At 34.3% G+C, this 23920-nt stretch overlaps 1 protein-coding gene across 1 annotated transcript in view; it reads right to left on the reverse strand.

Annotated features, from left to right (window-relative positions):
- Positions 1-23920, reverse strand: part of LOC111047570 (ankyrin repeat domain-containing protein 17) — a 71570-nt gene that overhangs the window by 8777 nt on the left and 38873 nt on the right. The window contains exons 26-36 of the mRNA XM_039423139.1: positions 23655-23787; positions 23080-23205; positions 18079-18409; positions 11847-12196; positions 10666-10943; positions 9971-10078; positions 9333-9503; positions 7993-8122; positions 6046-6157; positions 3958-4050; positions 1815-2245 (exon numbers count right to left, since the gene is read on the reverse strand). Coding sequence (XP_039279073.1) covers positions 1815-2245; positions 3958-4050; positions 6046-6157; positions 7993-8122; positions 9333-9503; positions 9971-10078; positions 10666-10943; positions 11847-12196; positions 18079-18409; positions 23080-23205; positions 23655-23787 — 2263 coding nt within the window. The remainder of the gene's footprint in view (positions 1-1814; positions 2246-3957; positions 4051-6045; positions 6158-7992; positions 8123-9332; positions 9504-9970; positions 10079-10665; positions 10944-11846; positions 12197-18078; positions 18410-23079; positions 23206-23654; positions 23788-23920) is intronic.

The following is a 23920-nucleotide window of genomic DNA, read 5'->3' on the forward strand; positions in this document are numbered from 1 at the left end:
GTGGAGGAGAGGCTGAGGCTGTACACCGCCGCGCCAGCTGCGCCCCAAGACTTAGCGCCCCAGCCTAACAACTGGCGCGCGGTTCTGGATGCGCGGGTTGGGTGCCGAACCGACATCGGAGTGTGTGCAGCGGAAGCCTACGACCCTGCCTGCCCGGGGTTTGACCGAAGGCCCCTTCTAAACGAGGAAGTGGTCGAGGAGGTCCTCCCGGCGGAGATTCGGCACGACCTCTGGCTAGTAGATCACCCGGTCAGCCCTCTCCGTAGCCCGGGTAAACCAGAGTGGAGACTGCGAACCATTGACTTGAGCCCCTTGCCGGCCTGCTCTCGCACCAGACGGACCTGCCCGGGACCCTCGCGCGGCGTGGTATCGCGCCAGTCGACGACTACTAAACATCTAGCCTGCCTTGGTCCCTTTTAGGGCCACCCGCAACAATCTTGGTCCCTTTTCAGGGCCACCAAAAGCCATTTTTTCAGACAGTGGTAACAAACCCCTCGCTCGACCCGACTGACTAGCCCAATTGATGAACGAGCCACACCTTCCGCCATATCAAACTTGAAACAGTAGATGGTAAATGATGGCGAGTAAAAATTAAAGGTACCTAGTTAACGTAGCCTGAAAGCTAAATCTCCAAAAAATTACTAATAAACTTTTGAAATATGTCATGATATTGTAATATATGTTCAATTGACAAAAAATGATTTGAAATGAATTGAAAAAAGAAAATACAAAACCCATTATTATTTATATTCAGTGATATTTCAAATCTGCCGAAGTTTTAATACCACTGCTAGTGGTATTGCAAGTTGAAACTCATATACCAACAGCTATTGAACAATTAAACATGTTATGGGTAGAGAATCAATCATAGAAGTAAAGACGTCTTTAAACAGCACTTAATCACGGTTAAATATTTTATAAAATGTTATATCCAATTGAGCCGCAAAAATATTTTGAAATTAGATTATTGAAAGGTCAAACCAATAAATTGAATGAGGAAATATAATAAATTTGAAATCTATCTTTCTGCATATTTGATCTGGATCAGTGGTTTCCAAAAGGTGGTCCACGAAAGCTCTGGAAGTGGTCCGCGAGGAGCCCGAGGAAAGAAAAATTGATGTTTCAAGCGTTATTGCTGATATTTTAATCGACTTTATTATTTTATATTAAAGTATAATCAATTTTCCTTAGAAAATGTTATACCAAACTCATCGGAAGTTCAAAATATGTTTCCAATCGGTAAAAGAAGTGATAAGTTATAAATTTCCGATGCAATAAGATAGAACTATAGTTTGTTTGGAATCTTAATGGCGGATTTGTACCACGTGACAGTCAATGGCCCATACTGTGGGTAATATAATAAATTACTATAGTGCAGCCTAGCACAAGTGATTGAAATTGAAGTATTAATCAATATTCAATATTAATCACATTCTATTTCACCTTACTTTTCGTAATGGATTTTCAAAACTATACTATAATTTTCTCATAATGCAACGGCTTCGACATTCATTATAGAACAACTTCCAAATGAATTGTCGAAATCCAAATAAATTTTGGAAAATAAAAATGGTAAACTAATAGTAATTATAAAACTATCAAGTAGCCTTAAAGAGATATTGAATAACAGTATTATGGTATAAATGAAAATATAAATCTGAGTACCCTTTTAAAATGATTTTGCAACGCCATGTTTCGGCTACTAATGCCATTTTCAGACTTGTATAATTTGAAAAGGGTACTCAGATTTATATTTTTATTTATATTCAAAAGTAGCTAGCCCTAAAGAAGAAAGACAGTATTGTGGTACGTACCTTGGTGAAGGTGTCATTGAAGAGCGAGTACTCGAGGGCCGTGTTGACGGTGGAGACCGGTGGCGAGGGGGTGGAGGGAGGAGCAGCCGGCTGCTGCTGGGGTGGGGGCGGGTGATGGTGGTGGGGGGGCTGCGGCGAAACAGAGCTGACTGGTGTTGGCTGCTGCGGTATCGGCTGGTGCTTGGCTGCGGCAGCCGACGGAGACAGCTGCGGCGGCGGCTGCGTCTGCGGCTGGGCCTGCGGCGGCTGCTCGGCCGTTTGCAGCTTGGCGGCGAACGTCTGACTGGCGATGATTGGTCCGCTGCTGGCCGCCGTGCTCGGCCCAGCACCTGTCTTGGCGGTTGCGCGACTCGGCGTCATTATCACCGACGTGTACGACATGGTTGTCTTCGTGCCAGACGCGGCCGCCAGTTGTGCCGCTCTCTTCTCAGCTGCAACACAAACACCACATATAGTTCTTACTCAAATAACCAATGCTAATGTTATATTAATAGATATTATCAATTGAAATAAGACTATTTGAAAAATTGTGGGTTATACCGGGGATGCCTTAAACAGATATAAATCATCAACATCAATGAGAAACTAGAAGCTCCTGCAAGGGGCCATGTTGCTTTATAGCAGTGTCATATTTTTCCCAGTAATAGAACTGAACGCGAATTATGATCTCCCTTTCAGTAATCATTAAAGTGTATGTTATTTTCTTAGTGTTGTATTAAAGCTGGATTCCCCCACACATCAGTGACAGAGAAAGTGATTGGCACAGTAAAAATAACATTATTCCCACAAGTTCATATAAAATTATGCATACTCGCTAGGCCGTGTTGAGTGGCAACAGTCCACTCATGGCAATGATGTACCATTCACTTTCACTGTTACACTAGTGTTTGGTAATCCAGCTTTAAGAGGTATGTAATTTCATTCTTGCTTTTTGCCAAAGCTTGATTCTGATCGATAAAGTTCAAGTTCAAAATTATTCAATTCAATAATTATTAATAAAGATGGAAATAATTAGATGAATAAATGAACGAAATTCAAATTTATTAATTGCAAAAAATTATTTATAAATTGAAATAAAACTATTTAAATTTTGTGGGATATACCGGGGATGCCTTACCCCCAATCTCCTTGGAACACCCTTGATCAAACGATTACAAGTGCGCGTGCACATAGAGATCGGTAAGCGGTCACAGCGGTCTTAAAAAGATAAACATATCCTCTTAAACCACTGGAGATCGCAACGCCAGACCGCTCTTTGTGCACACACCACAGGGTCAGGGATCTTCTAAAAACTCAGTTAAAACTTTGATTAAAAACTCAGCTTACGATCAAAACATCATAGTGAACGCCACCTGGCATAGTAAACTTTGCTGCTACAGTCCTCACGCCATGAGTAAGCCCCAACATTGTGTGCTATCCAAAGCTATCTAGGGCCTTTCTCAAGGCGCCCCGACTGTATCATTCAAGCATGATTTTACTGAAATGTTTGTCTTAACACAAGCCTTAAAAAATATTTTACAGCTACATTTTCTATTAGGTACACAGTCATGTCTTTATGCATAGAACAGAAGATGTGTGTGCGTACCTGTTGTCTCCATTGATAAAGATTATCATTATTATTGTGCTGGATAACCGATAACCATTTAGTTTAGGTCATTACACCATCAAAGAGATTAGTGAATAAACTCAAGTCGATTTATTGAATACGTATATCTGCAGTAAAATATGATTTATTCATATGATTTTTTCATTTATAAAATATGACTTTTATTAGTACAGAGAATAATCACCCAAGTATCCAATATGATAAATATGTTCGAGAAACTTGAGATTCCAAGCACTAAGCATGTAATATTCCAGTCTAGAGAGCTGGTAAGACTTAATAGAAATTTCATCTTCATTTGGATCAAGTCCAAAAGAGCATAAATGTTGAATTATAGTGGATTGTTCATCAATAGTTTCAGGGAGGTATTGTATGAATTCAAAAGAATTGAATGGAAGTTTTAATACTAGTAACGTATCCAATAGCATACTGTGAGTTGAAATGTTAGGAGTTAGCAAGGACTACTAGGCAAAAGAAGCAAGCTAAACTATGCAAACGCCAAAAGCGCGACAACTAACAGTAGAAGGCAGTAATACTAACCAGCTGCAACCAGACGGGGTGCAGTTACTCTAGAAGGAGCTGTTGAAGAGCGGGTGGATGTCATTAATGAAGCTGCGGACACATTTGTGCCAGCTGCAAGTTAAAGTTTATTTTATTAATTTTATTGCATTCAAAAACTAGGGAGGAATAGTAACTTAGGTGAAGTTAGATTAATGCTCATCTGGAAATGATCAACTTATGTAACATTCGATGGTTGAATTCAATTGCATAACTATTAACACTACTAAAAATGTAAACACATATACACTGAACATTCCCTGAAAAAATTTAGCTTCAGGGTTGGAATAGCAGACTATCCTGAAGATAATAAGTGATCAACTGTAGCCAATACAGGAATACTATACCATCTAAATCGATCAAACTTCAAGAATAGTCCAGTCACTATAAACATTGGTGCATGCAATTTATATTGTAGTTCTGATTTTTTAATATATTATTTGGGTACATAAGAGAAGTCCAGAACCAATTTCTTCTTGCAAAATTTCCTTGTGCTAGATACAGAGTGGCCAAAAAACCTCGTATTTTCGGCTCATTTTCCAGTTTTCAGCTATTTCTGCCAAATCTCGTGATCGGACAGAAAAAAATGCTCACGCCATTTTTTTTTTAGATTATAAAATTCTGAATAAAATGATTCATTCGGAACTCTCTATCTCCAATGAGTACTGATTTTTTCAAAAATGTGTGAAATTTGAAGAAAAAACCATTTTTTTGAATTTTAGTTTTTGATCAACAATATCTTCCGATTGTTACAATTTAGATGTATAATTCAAAATCCCATGGGCGTATTTTTGTGCTCTACAATCTGAGATTAGGTAGAGCGCTCTATCTCATATCGATTTCCAAGAACACTCAACAATAAATTTTCCATTTTTCGACCGAATTTGACTTATGATGCATGATTTTGGACCGCCTTGACGAGCCGAGAAGAATGAAGTGTAGTACGATGAAATCTGAGCATTGTGTCAAACGTTATAAGTGTTTGAAATGTTGATCCTTGAGGTGTCGTTAAGCACGCCTCTCCTCTAGGAAATACTGAAATGAAGTGCATCTAACGGGTGATTCTCATAGAACATAATCTCATGAACTTATGTCATTGTGTGAAATAACAATGTGAGGACAATGTAGTTGGTGATGATGGTTGAAGCTGAAAATTAGGTGTTTTTCACAATATAAGGAGCATTGTTGTCAGGAGTACCTGGAAATCTATATAAGATACAGCGCTCTACCTGATCTCAGATTGTAGAGCACAAAAATACACCCAGAAGGATTTTGAATTATACATCTAGATGGTAACAATTGGAAGATATTGTTGATCAAAAACTGAAATTCATCAAAATTGATTTTTTCTTCAAATTTCACTAATTTGTGAAAAATCATGACTCAGTCTCATTGGAGATGGAGAGTTCCGAATGATATCAATTTATTCCGAATTCTATAATCTAAAAAAAAGGCGAGAGCTATTTTTTCTGTCTGATTACGAGATTTGGAAGAAATAGCTGAAAACTGGAAAATGAGCCGAAAATACGAGGTTTTTGGACCACTCTGTATCTAGCACAAGGAAATTTTGCATGAAGAAATTAAATTGGTTCTGGACTTCTCTTATGTACCCAAATAATATATATTAAAAAATCAGAACTACAATATAAATTGCAAGCACACCCCCTTTTTTGCCTCTATTGACTGGACTAGAATTCCAATGTTTTGAACTGATTTGAACTGTTTTTCAGAAATTAGTTCGAGGCTGAAAAGTGGAATCATACAATAATTTGAAAATTAAGTAATTAAATAAATTGAAAGTAATTAATGGCTAGCAATACATTATTTTTTATTAGTCTTCACTACAGTAAAAACATCGACATGTATATTTAGAGTATGCCTTGAAACAAAAGAATGTTAGAAATATTACAGATACAGTAGATGCATAATTAAACTGACAAATTAGTGACACCCAATTCTTGGCTATTCAATACAGGTGCAAGGTGAATTTTCATTACCACAGTTAGAACATTAGACAATACTGTAAATTATGAGATGAGTATAGTTACTACTAGCAATAATTATTCTTACCAGAAGGAACTGAAACTTTGCTAGCAGACGTGGTGACTGGTCCAAATCCGCTAGTTGAAGGTTGGGCGCTGCCGCCTGTACTCCTCATAGATGACACATTTTTGGCCTTTGCCTGTAATTGCAAACATAAGTTTTGACAATTAAATACCGCATTAAATGCTATGAAAATACCATTTCACAATAAAGTCCACATGGTTCAAGAAAAACGCGAAAGATCAACGAGCAATGAGAATGTTGGCATACTGACATGTTTAATGCTTTCACACTTACAGAATACATACACGTAGCCACACAATACATACAGAATTGAAAGTATCAATCCAAACAATGCATTTTACATGACGCAAAAACTTGAGTGCACCGAGACCACGTCACGTGACTGCGCCATCTTGTTAGAAATTAAAATTACCGCTATCCGGGTCTTTTGATTGGCTCGCAGCAGTGAACGAAACGATTGACTCGGATCAGTAAAGTGATCCGAACCACCAATCTATACTATTAATTACAATGCTGAACTTTCTTTCAAGATGACGGATTTTTGCGTCAGGATACTAGCCGACTTTCCATTCTTTATTTTATTCTGTGCTTACGTCCCTGATTCCCTATTTGTGAACTAATATTTGCTGAATCGATCTCGGAAATGCTGGAACAATGCAAATCAGAGCCGAAAACGTCGATTCCAGTCATGCTTTTGAAAAATTTAAAAGCCGTTGTTACAAAGCAACTAGAGGTGTGTAGATTTTGGACGAAATTACGAAATGTCATCATTTTTGGTTGAGTAGATATGATTGAAACAGAGTATACAACATTGACAAAGAATCATCTTTCATTTTTATAGATTGTTTGAATATCTTTCTTATTTGGTTTCAAAAGAAATTTTAGTTCTATTGAAAAATATTATAATGAACTCAATCAATAGTTTATTTTTCCTTCATACAATGAATACATGTGTGTCTATAATTATATAAATACAATGGACAATTAACAAAATAAGTTGAAAGTAAAATAGTATTATTATTAAATACGGAAAGTCCCTAAAAAGATTAATAACCTGAGCGCAGGGGCCGAGTAAAACAAAAACAAAATTATTTCTAAAATAAATAAAGAGGGTGGATTCCTATTAACATCTCAATTTGAAAAAAATAACAAAGAAGGAAAGTAAAAGAAAAACAAAGAAGTAAGAAAATACGAGATTAGAAAATAAAATAAAAAAGCAGACATTCTTGAATGATTGTGAACTTATCCTAGTTACAATTACAAGAAATCGTTAAGATACCACAAAAATTACAGTGAAACGTTTCGCTATGTTTATGTGGCTAAACAGTCTACAGTCTGACTGATTGACAAATATATATACAGATATATGACTGATATATACAGCATACATGACTGTATGAAGAAGAAGCCTCAAAACATGGCGAAACACGTCATAGTTATTACATGTCATAGTAAGTACGGCGAAACACGTCATAGTAATTACATGTCATAGTAAGTACAATGTAATTTCAACTGGCCAAGTATTTTAACTAGTTCATCATAACTAGTTTTTAGTTATTTTAGACACCTCACAAATACTTGTCATCACCACAAATAGATATAGCCTCTGGACTTTTTATTCAAAATCAAAGATTGATACAGTTTTGGACTTTTTATTCAAAATCAAAGGTTGATACAGTTTTGTACAAAAACATAGATTAATTTATTCATTTTAATAAAATTTATCATTTTAAATCCACATTTAATATGGATGTGACAAAAATAAAACTGTGTTTTTTCAATTATGGAAAAATTCCACGATATCAATTCTCATTCAACAAATTTTATTCCGGAGATGAATTACTCAATATATTTGAATCTTAGTGAATTGATAGCTCACAATATGAATCCTGAACTTGTGCTTAATCATTATTTCTCAACCATCTTGAATATGATAAGAAAATGACTTACCTGTGACTTTTCCCATGCGGCAGCTGCTTGTTTATTGGCTGGTTTTGGCAGTGTTTGCATATCGAACTCTGGATCTTTTATAAGAGAAGCTATCAGAGAGTGCGCTTGCTTGGTAGCCTCAGTAGAGCCCCTACAAAACAATAACGCACGTTTTCAAATATATTAAAAACTATCTGTTTATTACTTATTGTATAAATAGCCTAATAAGAAAACATTTAAATGGATAAAATTCAAAACTATTCAACTATAATTCAATTTTCAAAACAAAAAATACGTGGCACTTTCATTGAATAATCGTTGAAAATGATTATTTGATAATGATTATTATTTTATTTATAAGGAGTTATATTATTCTACTACAGACAGAGTCAACGGAAATTCAGATTATTGATTATAATATGATTTGAATAATGTAATCCGGAACACTCTCAACTTTATATTATGATTGATGCAATTTCACTCTATAATAATTGGTAGGTTTGACTATAGCCATTGAAAAGATATAGCATAAGAAGATCCCATGGTATAGGTCGTTTATGAACCAAATTTCAAGCCGATTTTTTGTTAACTCAAGACGATTACTGTCGACTAATGTCTATTATTGCTGTTTTGCCGGATGAGAGTGTAAGAACGGCACAGTTTGAGAAACTACCAGCGTCTCTTAGTTTCACGAAAAATAACTACTATAGTCCGAGAAATATTACTTTTATCAAGGCTCTTTCTCGAAGACAGAGAGGCCCGATACTCTTTCCTTCACCAATCACTCCCACAACCTAAAAGCATTCTCACTACTTTTGTCAGCATCTAATTGTGTGCAGCATACTTACTCCTCTCCACTATTCTGTCCATGCTACAAACTGTGGAAGGAGAAATCAGTTTCCTCTCTTCACGTTAAAAGTGATATTCCTCGTAGTATAGGACTATCGGGTTGAGTAATAGTGATATTTGGAACATGACCGCTCTATTCTATAGGATAACTTCTTATGCTATATTTTCGCCAAAAAAGTGCTACTCTTAGGGCCGTTTGCACAGTGAAAGCTTAAACTGAATTCTATCAGCTGTTGGATTAATCTCAAAATGTATCACATTATAACAGATAATACTTGATATAGATTTAATCCAGTTTAAGATGAAATTTAGTCTAAACTAGCACTGTGCAAACGGCACTTAAAGTGGGATTCCCAAACGTCAGCTGGAACGATTCTAGCCGTACTACAGTGCTCGACTACACTTTACTCCTCACTGTATTGTAGCTACAGCCGATGTTCCAGTAGTCACTTAGGAATTCCACTTTCAACAGGATTGATCCTAATCTAGAAGTCAATATGTTGGTGACTCACTTGATGGTGATAATTCTCTCGCCCTGGCCCTTGCTCTGCTTCTCGACCTCGATGTGCGCCCCAGTCGCGCCTCGAATGGCATTGATGTTGCTGCCGCCGCGGCCAATCACTCGACTGATCGCATTCAACGGAACTGACACCTTCTTCGATCTGTACGGCGAGTTTAGGTACCTGAAACAATCATTAATCCAGTCCATCATTGATAATACCTCCATCAAATACCCAACTAATTACATTTTTCTCAGCAATTTTATTATAATGGGTGGAATATATTTAAGATCGTATTTATTAGTCAAATTGATAAAACAGGGAAAGGAGTGAAAAATTCGACCTTTGTTTGTCGAATTGATAAAACTGGAGATAGAGTGAAAAATTCGAACTTTCTTTTTTAAGTTTATCAATTTTCCAATATTCCACTAGAAATACATAAAAATTTCAAAATTTTCAAAACATCAGTAATAAATAGTACCTACAATAAATTATTTTTTGTAATATAATATTATTGAAATTTTTGTATAGTTAGTGGAATATTTAATACTGAAATTAATTCGACGTACATATTTATTGGGGCTATTTTGAAGATAATAATGGTCCAATTTATTCAATAATATGAATAGTGAATGAAATGTTATACTCACTTTCGGACAACTTCCTTCCAGCCTTCTTCTCTTTTACTAGCTTGCTTTGGACTAGTTGCAGGACCAGATTTACTTGAACTGCTTACTACATCTTCTGGGTACATATTCCTGAAGACACAACAATGAAGAATTGAATAATTAATAAAATCGCTAAAAGAATTCAAATACCGCGCAAAAGTGAACGGAATAGAATCATAATATAAGTACAAAAAAAACAGGCGTATTGCATATTCTATTTCAGATATTGTAAATCTTCACTCTTAAATTAATGAAGAAATTACGTTTTCAGTGAAAAGAAAATTTTCAATTGAAATTGAGCTGAAATACCAGTTAACATTATTCTTCAACATGTTTATTTTCACTCGCTCTGAGAAAGGAATATTGAGAAGACTGTTACATGCAAACTTGAGTTTCGTTAAAATAGATAATTAATGTTACGATACATGTAATAAATCTCAAGAAAATTAAGAAACTCTAAAAATTGCTAAAACGAGTATTTAATAGAATATCACCTAGTAGAGCAGGCAAAATAGCTATTTTAAATATTCAAAAATTCAATACAATATGAGTTAGTAGAGCAGGTAAAATAGCTATTTTAAATTCAACAAGATTTTTTCCAACAATAATTCGACAAACCTGGAAATGAAATAACTGATAAAATAGAGGAACTTTTGATCAAATTCAAGTTTTCTTACATATAGTTGCTTTTCTTTCCCTTGACAGCTGGCACGTAGATCTCATTGCCAGTTGCTTCGAAGTCTTCGCGCTCTGCCGGGTGTCTCGAGGACTCAAAGATGAGTTGTTTTGGTTTAGCAGTCTGTCTGGCTTTCGACGAGGTGTTATCATTGGGGTTGTGGTAATTGGTTTTCGAGGGAGGCGTTGACTTGGTAGATGATGGTGCCGATTCTGACGAGCCTTTGGCTTGGTTGGTTTGACTATTGCTGCTTGACTGTGCAGCAGGACTCCTCCTCTCCTGGGACAACAAAAAATATTAAAAATTAACTTTCATACATTTCCAACAGTGCATACACTAATCTAGTGTTTAGCCACTCGAGACTTGGAGAGTGTGCATACACACTCTTGGCATATTATTTTAAAACATTCATTTCATTTGAAACTTAAATACATACATGCTGGAATAACAAAGACAATTTTTTCCTTAACTCTACAATAACGAAAGACCTCTATTTCCATGAAAGGAAACTCACACAATTACGAATTGAATTTGCAGTAATTTAAAATTGGAAAAGAACATAACAAGTGTGTTCACATTGGCTGCGTATAATGCGAGTGCACACTTGGTTATGCATGACCAAGCTTGCAGATGAGAAACAAACTCTGTAAAGAGCAATAGGAACAGAACACTCACACTAATCGCTTGCACTTGTTGGTTGCGTTCAGTGTGAGCAGATACCGGCAAGTCAAACGGCGTTCCCATGGCACTTTTCAAATGTCGTTTTTCGGCACATGCATGATTCGACTTACACTTGCACATAAACGCGCATTCAATGAGATCGCACCCTAACACACATTTTAGTACCACCTTGCAAGAAGGCATGAAAGTTAATGTTTATACAGTAGTATAGAATAGAAAGCTGATTAAGGAGAATGCTGTTAATCATGATTGATTAATTAGATGTAATTATTATTATTAAAGGCAACTTTCATGATTTCATCCCAATATTTAAACTAACTAATAAGGATAATGACATGTTATGACTTTATGTGTGTATTTTTTACTAATCTATTATTTATAAATCATTACATTCATTCATTATTCATTCATTCATTCATTCATTCATTCATTCAATACATTACATTCATCTATTGCTTTGTTTTCAATGTGATAAAATAAATTTGAAGGAAATTGAGTTACCTCTGCAGTCGATTTGCTGGGGATGGTTGATGGCAGCCGTAACTCAGACTGAGTGGTGGTGGTGGGGGCGGTGGAGTTGGTGGTGGAGGAGGTGGAGCCAGCAGCAGAAGCAGCAGCCGAGCTGCCGCCCCCAGCACCAGCACCGCCTCCACTCGCCGCCGAGGAGGCAGTGGCTGGCTTCTTCTTCTTCTTATCTTTTCTCCTATCTTTGGCAGCAGCTTTGACTTCGTTACTACTACAACTTCCCTGGCTGTTGGCATCGATTCCACTATCACCTTCCTCGACCTCCACGCCGCTGACGCCCCCCCTCGACGGCGAGTCTCCACTCGCCACATCCTCAATGCTCCTCTCTGCAACCCACACATCATTCCATCATTATTCACTTATTAATACAATTACAAATAATATAGCAATGACTAGGAGGGAACAGCAGGCTTAGCCCAAAACTGCTCTCCTCCCAAATTTCACAAGAAGTAACATTTCCAAAAAAGAGGTTATAATTCACCAGCTTAGGCCCGGTTGCACAAAAACCTGTAGAATTTTAAGCAGGAATGAATGCCATGAGAATCAATAATAAAAGGCTTTTCTGAAGCGACGTCTTCTTTGATTGCTTCTCGTGGCATTAAATCACGATAGAAATTTAACAGGCTTTTGTGCAACCGGGGCTTAATTTTTGATCATTCTATTTAATTCTGGCTGTAGTTGAATTTGATTGCTTCTCGTGGCATTAAATCACGATAAAAATTTAACAGGCTTTTGTGCAACCGGGGCTTAATTTTCGATCATTCTATTTAATTTTGGCTGTAGTTGAATTTATCAGTATAATAATTATCATACAAGGCTTCTCACAAATCCACTGTATCATTGAACGTGTCCAGTATAATTGAATTGAAATTGAAATTATCTTTATTCTTCTTCTTAGGAAATACTAACAATACAGAATATACATATACAAAACTTGAAGAAGGTTCCTCACATGGGCAAAGCCTGTGTGCGAGGAAAAATATAATGACAATATAATCTAATTCTCAAGATATCTAATGTGACTATTCCCACTTAGCACGGTCAAGCGAGTATGAATGGTGCCATTAACTCATGGGAATGATATTCTCACTGTACCGGGCACGTTCAGTGATATTGATATGGGGGAATCCGTTTAATAGTACGATATCAGTGTGACACTATTCAATCAATTAATAAAGAGATTTGAATTGAATTAAAAAGCTATATAGACAAAAGACACACATCCCTTCGAAATATTCGCTCGCTTCAGTTCCATTAAGGTTCAATAAAAATCTTAATTAAAAAAAAAGCTTCCCAGTAAATCGAAACCCAACCAACGTAGATCTACAGCTTCCATCACATTGCAATAGCTCTACTTCTTGAGACAAGATCCCTTTTACCCACAACTCTATTTTGAATAAACTTGAATTCTACCAATGACCTCCATTTTCCAAGCATCCACTTCCTCGAGAACCAAGCGTCAGTACCCCCTCCCTGGTAAGCATCAATACCAACTTACTCTAACTCATTCTTTCTTTCTTTCTTCTTTTACAGCAACACATCTTTCTATTTATAATAAATAATTTGTCAATTGCATTATTATTCTCATTCATATTTTATTTCAATAAATACTTCAATATTACGACTTTTACTATTGCCCTACCTACTACCCCCAAAGGTAAGGGAAGTATTGCTGTCCAAAAAATAAAAGGTACCCCAATTTCAAGTTTTCTATACGTTTCAAGGTCCCCAAGTCTAAAAACATGATTTTTGGGTGTTGGTCTGTGTGTGTGTATTCCTAATACGTGTGTCTGTGAACACGATAACTCCATTCCTAATAAACGGATTGACTTGATATTTCTAACTTAAGGTCCTTAAGACCATGAGGATCCGGCGATAAGAAATTCAATAATATTCAATACAAAATGGCGGAAAATCACTAAGAAACCCATGTTTTTCACGGTTTTCTCGAAAACTACTTCAACGATTTTTTTTTTCAAATTCATACCCTGGATAGCTATTTATAACCTCTATCAACTGACAAGTCTCATTTCTGCAAAAATTGCAGGAGCTGCGCAACATTGCCGAGAAAATGGATTTTGTTGAATTTCTATCACAATTTTTTTTCAAAAATGGCTTAACCGGATGTTTTCAAATTGATATCCTAGATAGCTATAGATGCTCTATCCTACTTTGAAAATCGAATTTGAATAGTTTATAATATATATCTTATCTGTATTTCAATCATCCAAATAAAATGATAGTATATTATTGTAGAATACTTTATTCAATTCTAGAAGCATTAACTGGTTCCGTTTCATAAAATATTTGTAAAAACGTTCAGCACCATGGATATTGCCCAAGTAGTTCCAAAATTATCCACCAGGTTTTGTAATAAATGAAGTACTACTGTATGAGGTTTGAGGTTAGATACTATTATACTCTGAAAATTGAATTTTAATAGTTTATAATATTTTATTTGTATTTCATTCATCCAAATAAAATGATAGTATCTTATCTTATTTCAAAATACTTTATTCAATTCTAGAAGCATAAACTGATTCCGTTTCATTAACTATTTTGTAAACACGTTCACATCAAATCAGAATCAGCTGACTTCAAGGTTATTTTACAGCCCTAGGGCCGTAAAAATTTTACCGGCCTGGTCAGAAAACAATCACTTTCGGCCCCCATATGACGCACGTAAACCAGCTCATTACATCCAAGTGGGGCGAAAAAGTATAAACTCAACCTTCCCCATCAAAACATGATTGAACATAATCTTTTAGGTTATTTAGACAAATTGAAATCTACCCAATCTGAGATCCTCACCCTGTCGTGGTCGACGACGGCATTTACATATAAACGAAAACCCAACTTGGAATGTAAATACAGTACTTCTATTTGATAAAATTACAAATACAACAAAGAAGTTCCAATGTAGAGCAAGAGTTCATAGGAAAGTAATGTGAGTGTGCCACACCAGATTTTTATAATAATAATAATTGAAAATGATCAACTCAATCAGCTGTTTCATAATGTATTATTTTGTTCCAGTAGGCGGGAATTTCAAATTGTTATTGCCTCTGTTGTAATAAAGTCTTACCATAGAAAGGATATTCCATGCTTTGTTTATTTCAGTTTATTTCATCTTATACTATTGTTTATCTATATTCTTACATTATAACGTGTACCTCACTATAGGTATCATTTGAAGGTATGTGAATGTAAGTTCCTTCGAAGTCGTGCGTAATAAAATAATTTCATAGTAAAATATTCAATGTTTTAAAAAAATCATTTGGAGAAAACTATGCTTCACAAATCCATTTCAGATAAAGTATTTTATATTTTTCACAATAATTTTATTCATATCTATGTAAGTGTCAAATCCGTGCGTTAACCCTTCTTCTGTTGGACAAACGGGAATAAGGGTTTGCTGTCCACAACTTAGTTTCAAGATGTTGATTGTGTTACAGTAAAACCTATAAAATCTTGTTTTACAGAACTTACCCGAGTTTCATTTATAGTCTGTGACCATATCAATTCATGTGCTTGACGATTTTCAATGAAATTCTGGTTCCGTTGGCCATTTTGATTCTCATTATAACTACTTCTGGGTTGGTAATTATCATGTGACTAATTTCCATTTTGGTGATAATTACCATTTGATTAACAATTATATAACCATTGAAAGACCTTCTACCATGTGAATCATTCCTCCTATTCCCAAAATTTCTGTTACTATCATTTTCATGTCGTACATTTCTGTGCTGATGTGTTACCTTCTACCATGTGTTGATATTCAATAATTCATTACCTTGTTGATGAGTTGACTCTGATACAGTTCCTCTTTGTTTTCTCTTACCTACTTTGTATTGCTCCATATTTCTAAATTCATTCAATAGTGCAGTGAAATCATTCATATTACTGATATTTCTAATCAACGCGGCAGTTATATTTGCTTCAAAATGTTATAGCATATCAAAGATAGTTTCCCTATCAATACTGGGAATAAATTTTTTTGCCATATTGAAACGATTTATGAAATATTCAGATTCAGATAAACTGAGATCAACTCCTACTTCCCAAATATTAAGTCTGTCCTAGCCACCTTTTGAATGTCTTTCGACAACATGCTATCTATTAACTTATCCTTCAAAACTAGTAAATCTTCTTTGATAAAATCAAACCATTCCTTATCCAATGCATTACAATTTTTAGTAAAATTATTATATACTTCACAATTAGTTTCTACTTGACTTTACTGCCCATGTTGTCTATTTCCACACTTATACCGCTCATCTGAACATCTATCTCCTTTTCTAACCTATCTATCTATCTATCTATCTGTTCTATTTTTTTCTTATTTTCTATTCCCAGCTCACTAATATTCTTATGATATTCTGTTAAGGCTGTGCAAAGGCTAAAATGAAACTTTCTACTGGTGATATTTTTCAAAGTTTTTCGATTTGTATATTATCAAGATATCAAAATTAAAAAGATTTCTCAGGAAAACACTTTTTCTCCGATCATTACTTTTTGAGATATGAGCGCCTAAAGTTAAAATTTTTGTGCCAGAACATTTCAAGTTCGGTGAAAGATAAAACCATGAGATTTTAAGGATAGATTCTTCATGGTTTTGTTGATCTAATAAAACAAACACTTTTTGAAAATATCAATTTTAAATATCAAGTTATTAAACTCAACTAAAAGTTATTTTTGGTCATTTTTAGTAAATTGAATAACTTTCTCAAAAAATGATGAATTCTCTAATGAGTTCTCGAGATTCATTAGAGAAATGAATTCTCTAATGTATCTTCTATCTTTTTCTCATTCTGGTCTAATCTTTAATCGTTATCAATCCTATCTTCAATTCTAGCCTGTTTATTTTCAATCCTAGCCTGATCTAACTTATTATCCAGTTACATTATCAAACTTCTTAAATTCATGTCAATAATAGTACCGTAGTATTTTCTCTTCAAGTATGAGAGTCAATTGCAAATACCAAATCATTTGAGCTATTTTCACTATCCCTAATTGATTCATCCAAGTTAAACTCCTGAACCTGCTCTGTTTTTAACATTATCGTATCATTTGAGATATCCTCATCACTCGCATTTGTACTATCCATTTTACTTCTCAAAAATACTTTGATTTCAACATTGAAAAAAATCAAAAACTATGATAACCAGCTTAACAATACCATACATTCGCAGCCCATTGCTCCTCTCACAAACAAAATTAACAATATTTTTTGACTTTGGGTTCTTTGTCACAGTGCCAGAAAAGAAATATTTGTATGTTCAATTTAACTTCCGACTTGGGATGGAGATGCGCAGCAGGGAAGGCATACAGCGGCAGGGATACAAAGGCGGCTATATGTTGTCATTGTTTACCAGGTAGCGTCCTCTAATTTCCAGTGAGTATTCAAGCGCTAATGTTAAACTTAGGAAGATTCCTCTCTGCAATCACAGACTAGACTGACTCTATGCTTCCACCTATGACTCAATCCATCATTGCAATTGGCTGATCTCCCTCCATTTCTCTGCGCCGCAAATTCCTCCAAGTCAGAAGAAGATTTGCAAGAAGTATAATAACTTATCTTAAATGTGTACATCAGGGGTACCATTTTGCAATAGCTCTACTTTTTGAGACAAGAGCCCTTTCACCCACAACTCAATAAACTTAAATTCTTCCAATGACCTCAATTTTCCAAGCATCCTCTCATTAAGCACTAAGCGTCAGTCTCCCCTCTCTCGCAAGCATCAATACTAACTTACTCTAACTCATTTTTTTCTTTCTTCATTTACAGCAGCACTTCTTTCTATTATAACTATGTTGTCAATAAAATTATTATTTAAAGAAAATCAAGACACAATTATTAGTTTAGATACAGTAAATCAGATTGTAATTACCAATGCACATTATGGTTCTAGTATAACATACATATTGTGTTTATTGATATTCAAGATAATTATTTATAAATTAGTTCATCAATAACTTAATTTATTCTTTACGAAAGTATAGCTTTTTGAAAATGAATGGAATAAAAAATAATTTTTTAAACATGAAAATTAAAAATTAATTCGCACTGAAAATATCTTATTTATTTAAACAAGTACTGATCATTAGAACGATTGTTATGCCAAATCTATAATTATTATGTTTTAAATACCAGTGTAATAGTTGAAAAAGGTTCTAATATTTTGAAAAAGTTTGGCAACCATACCTGGTTCTATTTCTTCCTTCTCCTCCTCTTCCTCTTCTTCTTCTTCATCATCGTCATCGTTGGCATTGGCGTTGATGCTGCTGCTGTTGCAAATCATTTCGTTCTTCTGATTCTCCTCTTGCAATTTTCTCTTCTCCTCCTTCTTCTCCAGCTTCTTCTTCTTTTTCCTTTCCCTCCGACGGGCGGCGGCCGCCTTCTTGCTTTCCTCTCGTGTCTTCTCTTTGTCGAGCTCTTCCAGCAGAATCGACGCATTTTTGTTCGCCTTGGCCGCTTGCATGTCTTTAGCGGCTCGAATGATCTTCACGCACTCCTGGCATTTTTCCAAAAGCTCCTACAACATCATATTAAATATTAATATAACAATGAACGAACATTATTATTCTCAATTTATACCAGCTTAAAACCAAACCTGTTCTTAAAACACTAAAAGATGAAATCAAAATAAGTAAAACTAATTTTGGGTGAGTGTGTGTAGGCTTTCTTCTTCTCTTACATCGCTTCCCGATTAAACCTCAACTCCTGTTCACGGACAAGGGCTTTATGAAGCACTAATTGTTTACTATTTATTACCAATTACTACTATATTATTATTTTTTATCATACATGATGGTATATTCTCTCAATATATGATGTTGTATTTTGCTGCTTTTCAATGTAGCCTATAATTATTTGTTGTGTACCAATGTGAACAATAAAACTTGATTTGATTTGTGTGTGGTAATTTGAGTTTTTACTGAAAACAGTTACTGGATTGCTGCCATCTGAACGGTTATGTGCTGAATTACTTGTTTTGAATTTTATGACGCCATCGATCCCACAAGTGTAGGTAATGGATGAAGCAGAAGATATTAAAGAAAACTGAGCTGAGAAAATAATAAACAAGTTGCTCAGTATTAATTTATTATTTAAACTAGTAAATTCATGTATTAATAGTTTTTAGCTTTTCTGTAGTGTGCATCAAGCGGTATTGTACCCATTCACAATGATTTATGGATAACAGCAGGCATTTACGTTTGAAACAATCTTATTCCAGTGAGAAGTGATAAAACGACTAAATCCAGCTTATGTGATTCACATTGTATATGTATATAGATATTTGTTTTTTACATACTATTACACACACGATAATCTTTAGATTCAAGAATTTATATATTTTACAAAGTGAAAAGTCAGAAAATCTAGCAACACTTATTAGGATCCTGTCTCCAAAATGTAGCCTGCCTTTCGGAAAATTCAATTTTTCTAATAAACACAGCTTTCCTTTAAAAAAGCTGTTGCATAGAGTTTGACAGAGTTCTAATTATTTCTTTGTCCTTGCATAGAGCATTTTTGAATGAAAAGATTCTAGACCCAATCAAGATGTGATTATTTTGCAAACCAAGATTTGCTATTCTTTCATTTAGAGTTTTCTTGAGATCACATCTTTTCAATGTCGTCAAACAAATTCAAGATTTTTAAAAATATGTTTATGTTTGTGAAAATATTAAAAACAAATCAGTTTCTATTGAAAAAAGCCGATTTATGAATTTTGTAAGAATTACATTATTTTAGAATTTTAGTTTTCCAGCGCAAGTTTGTATGAAATATACTTGATCCTAAAATTTTAAATAATATTGCTACATTATTAGTATTAACTTTTCCTATATTTATCTTTCAAAAGTACGTAGCAAAAGTTTTTCCACATGAGTATTAGCATGATTTTGCAATGAGGGTTTTTATTTACAATAATTTTAGGTTAACTGAAATAATGTACAATTAAGCTTATAATAAAATTCCCCCAATTTGAGCTTTGAACAATTAATAAAAATTCGTACTCGATTTTAATGCCACATCTATTGAAGTCGCTAAAATACAAAACATAAAATAATATAAATATTTGTAAGATGAATGTTTAAATGGAAATAATTTTACAGAAAAGTTACAAAGTAACCTAATTTTCAAAAAAAAAAAAAATAAAAGCAACAAATGGATAATGAAAATTGTAGTTATTAAATAAATACGACTTACTTGAAATTCTTTCATTGCAACGTAAAATCATTCAATAATAAAAATATACGTTAAAATGAATAAGGTAGTAATATTTAATTCATTATGAACTGAAGACAAGTTTTTATATTTCAAATATTGATATAAGTTAAAAGAATTTATTTAATCAGATGATACAGTTTTAATTCAAAACACGTGTTGTTTATGACGTCAGAACAGTATATTCTCAATAAAGTTGCAAAAGTTTTCATAATCATATGACTATCTGCAAAGCCATCTATAATTTTATAAAATTATTCTATCTGTCGGAAATAATAATTATCATGATTCCAGCCAGTTAATACCTTGTCCAGTTTATTACACTCTATGCTAACCATTTTTTGAGCAACATTTTGACCACTGGCGCTCAACACTTTAATATTATTTTTTCTTCAACACAGAGCTCGTAGGGGCAACAGTAACTATTGTGAGGTTCAAGTTATAATGGCAGTAAATAAAGATAGGAGGAAAACGTTGCCAAATCTCTCCATTTTGTTACTGAGTGTACATAGCTGTTACTCAATTCATCCCATTAAATTTGATCTAAAAATAATTCTCATTTCCTTGATAAAATAATCAATTTCATGTCATATTAATTGAATTCATCAATTAAATATCATTTTTCATAATTTGATTCAAAAATTTGCTTTTATAACTTAGAACAGATTTTTATTTTTAAACAAACCTGAAATGGCGGCTAATTTAAAAAGCTGTGAAACACCAATCTGAACTTCAAAACAACAGAAATTAAGTTATTTGGTAGGTATTCTATTCCTTTTTTTAATAATATAAGAATAGAAATTCTATTTATAATAAGTAATATCAATGGATATAATTCTGAAATAACCTTTTAATATCATTTATACCGGTACGAGAAGGTCTAACCGAGTAGGCTAACAGGAGCATGGATGAAGTCTAGGATGGTTGGTTTTATCAACTTTTAAAATGTCATTTCGGGTATTCTAATTGTGTTTCTCAAACGGTGATGTCTAAAAATTAATTCATTTATTCAAAAATACATTTTAAATCAATAGATAGTCAATAATTTTAAATCAATAGAAATCATACGGTTATGTCTAAGAATTGTTTCATTTATTCAAAAATACATTTTGAATCAGTATAAGACTTTTGTACTGAAGTATTTTAGTTGAATGAAGTAAAAAATGGCGGCTGAGAATTGTTTGTTTACTTCTGTACAGTCACTGTCAAAAGTAAAAATAGAATATTCTGGCAAACGGACAACATTGCAAAGCTAGAGAGAGTTAGCGCTATCTGCTTTGTTGCATGATAGAAAAGGACAGCAACACTATTGTCAATCCTATAATGCCATTACTATGGTTATATAGTTATTGTAGTAGGGGCAGTTTGTCAAGACAAACAGGTTCAAATAAGACAATAATTATTAATGATTAATCAGTAGTGTGAGCTACACTCAAAACTTGAATTAGTCTTTTGTCTTCTATTGGCAAACTGGTCTACAACTAGTCCAATACTTAATATCGATTGCTATAGAACGCATTGCTTCATGAAAACGCTGCACACAGGAACATTAGTAGCGTCTACTAGCTGCTACGGGAACGCGGAATTGACAATTTTTTGACTTCAAATGCGCCTGGAATTTACATTTCCGTGTCCCTGCAACAGCTAGTAAACGCTTAATTGACGCTATTGTCCCTGTGAGATTCATACTTACAACACTCGCCATGCAAAGGATCTTGAGGTTCCTCGCAGCAGGCTGGCTATAGTGAGGTCCACGTTATGATGGCAGTGAAGAAAGATAGGAGAAAAACGTTGCCAAGTCTCTCCATTTTGCCACTGACTGTACTCAATTCATCCCATTAAATTTAATCTAATAATAATTATCATTTCCTTGATAAAATAATCAATTTAATGTCAAATTGAGTAAGAAACTATATTTTTCATAGTTTGATTCAAAAATTTGCTTTCATGACTGAGATCAGATTTTCATTTTTATACAAACCTGAAATGGCGGCTAATTTAAAAAGCTGTGATACAACAATCTGAATTTCAAAACAAAGAAATTGAGTTATTTGGTAGGTATTCTATTTCAATTTCCTTTAAAAATAATAGAAAAATGGAAATCCTATTTAAAAATAAGTAATTTCAATGGATCAATTCTGAAATAACTTTTCAATACTTAGTTAGGGTAGCTAACTTAAGCATGGATGAAGTCTAGGATGGTTAGTTATCAACTTTCAAAATGTCATTTCAGGTATTTTAATTCGTGTTTCTCATAAGGTAATGTTTAAAAATTATTTCATTGTTTCAAAAATACATTTTAAATCAATTATACGACTTGTGTACTCAAGTATTTTGATAGAATGAAGAAAAAAAATGGCGGCTGAGAATATGGTTTGTTCAGTTTTGTAGTCACTGTCAAAAGTGACTTTAAAATATTCTGGCAAATAGACAGCATTGCAAAGCGAGAGAGAGATAGTGCTGTTTGGTTGTATGATAGGAAAGGACAGCAACAGTATTGTCAATCGTACACTGCCATTATAATGTTTACCTCACTATAGTACATACACAGAGAAGCTTCCCATGCAATACATTTCTACAACAGACTCACAATGGAACTGAAAAATGTGTCTCGCACAAGATTCTGCTCTCTCGTCAGACAGAAATTAATCAATAGACATATCTATTCATTGGCTGAACTGACCGATGAGCCACTTTTTTAGTTTTTTTTTAAACTTTGACACGGTCTGTGTGGTCGTCAAGGAGGACGACATCAAGTATCAAGTAAGTAAGTGTTTGCAGGCTGCTTTGTAAGCTTCAAACATAATTATCTTGCTATCTAAGTAGGTGCATTGCTATCTTTATCAGTCTTGCCATTACGTAAATAAAAATCAACCAAAATGGTTATTAAAAACAAGTTTACTGGGTTTGCTAACATAATGATAGAGACTGCATTGTGGATTGGATTATTTACACTTCAATCCAATCAATAATTACCTTATCACTTATAGTTGAAATATATCTGGACATTTCTTGATCACTGGGGAATTGCGTTACATGGTTAACCATCCACTTGATAACTTTAGTATGACCCTTTCTGAATGCCGCCATCAAACAGGAAACCTACAACATAAAACGGATTTTAATATAAATTCAAATGGATATACATGTATTCAGGGATTTTAATGTATTCGATTCTCAACTGCATTCTTGCCAGACCAAGAGATAATTGAGGTTTATTTAAAATGCACTAATTCTTATCTCATCTTATGGATAACTTATCGGCGCGACCACGAAACCAAATCGCTTATTGTAATAATAATATATAAGTGAGTGAAACGTCCTACTTATAATTTATTCGCGACTCTATAAGAACATGAGAGCCAGATTTAGAAACAGGCTGATCAATCAAAATCACTTAAATGACAATACAAAAGAGAAATTGAAAAGTTATAGAACCTGTAATAATACAATCGGGGGTCAAAACCACCTGCCAGGTGCCTGATACTGATCGAATTAATCGGACTATCGATTCTAAATAATGAATCGTTATAAAAATGAATAATATTTACCTTCCTGTTGTCTTGAGAGTCAATGTCAGCACCGACATTGTACAGCAATTCGACAACATTAAGGTGTCCTCCGTTAGCGGCCAGCCACAAAGGGGAATTCCCTTTCTTGTTCTTGACCTCGACTTGAGCACACCTGCAAAAAAGCACACCATATTCATCACAAATTACTTATATTAATAAGAAATTCATAAAATTGACAAATCCAATAGTTGATCAGAGAAAGCTGAAACAGATAGAGAACAATTTCATATCATACAATACTCTAA

Source organism: Nilaparvata lugens, chromosome 1 (genome assembly GCF_014356525.2).
Source record: "Nilaparvata lugens isolate BPH chromosome 1, ASM1435652v1, whole genome shotgun sequence".
NCBI lineage: Eukaryota > Metazoa > Arthropoda > Insecta > Hemiptera > Delphacidae > Nilaparvata > Nilaparvata lugens.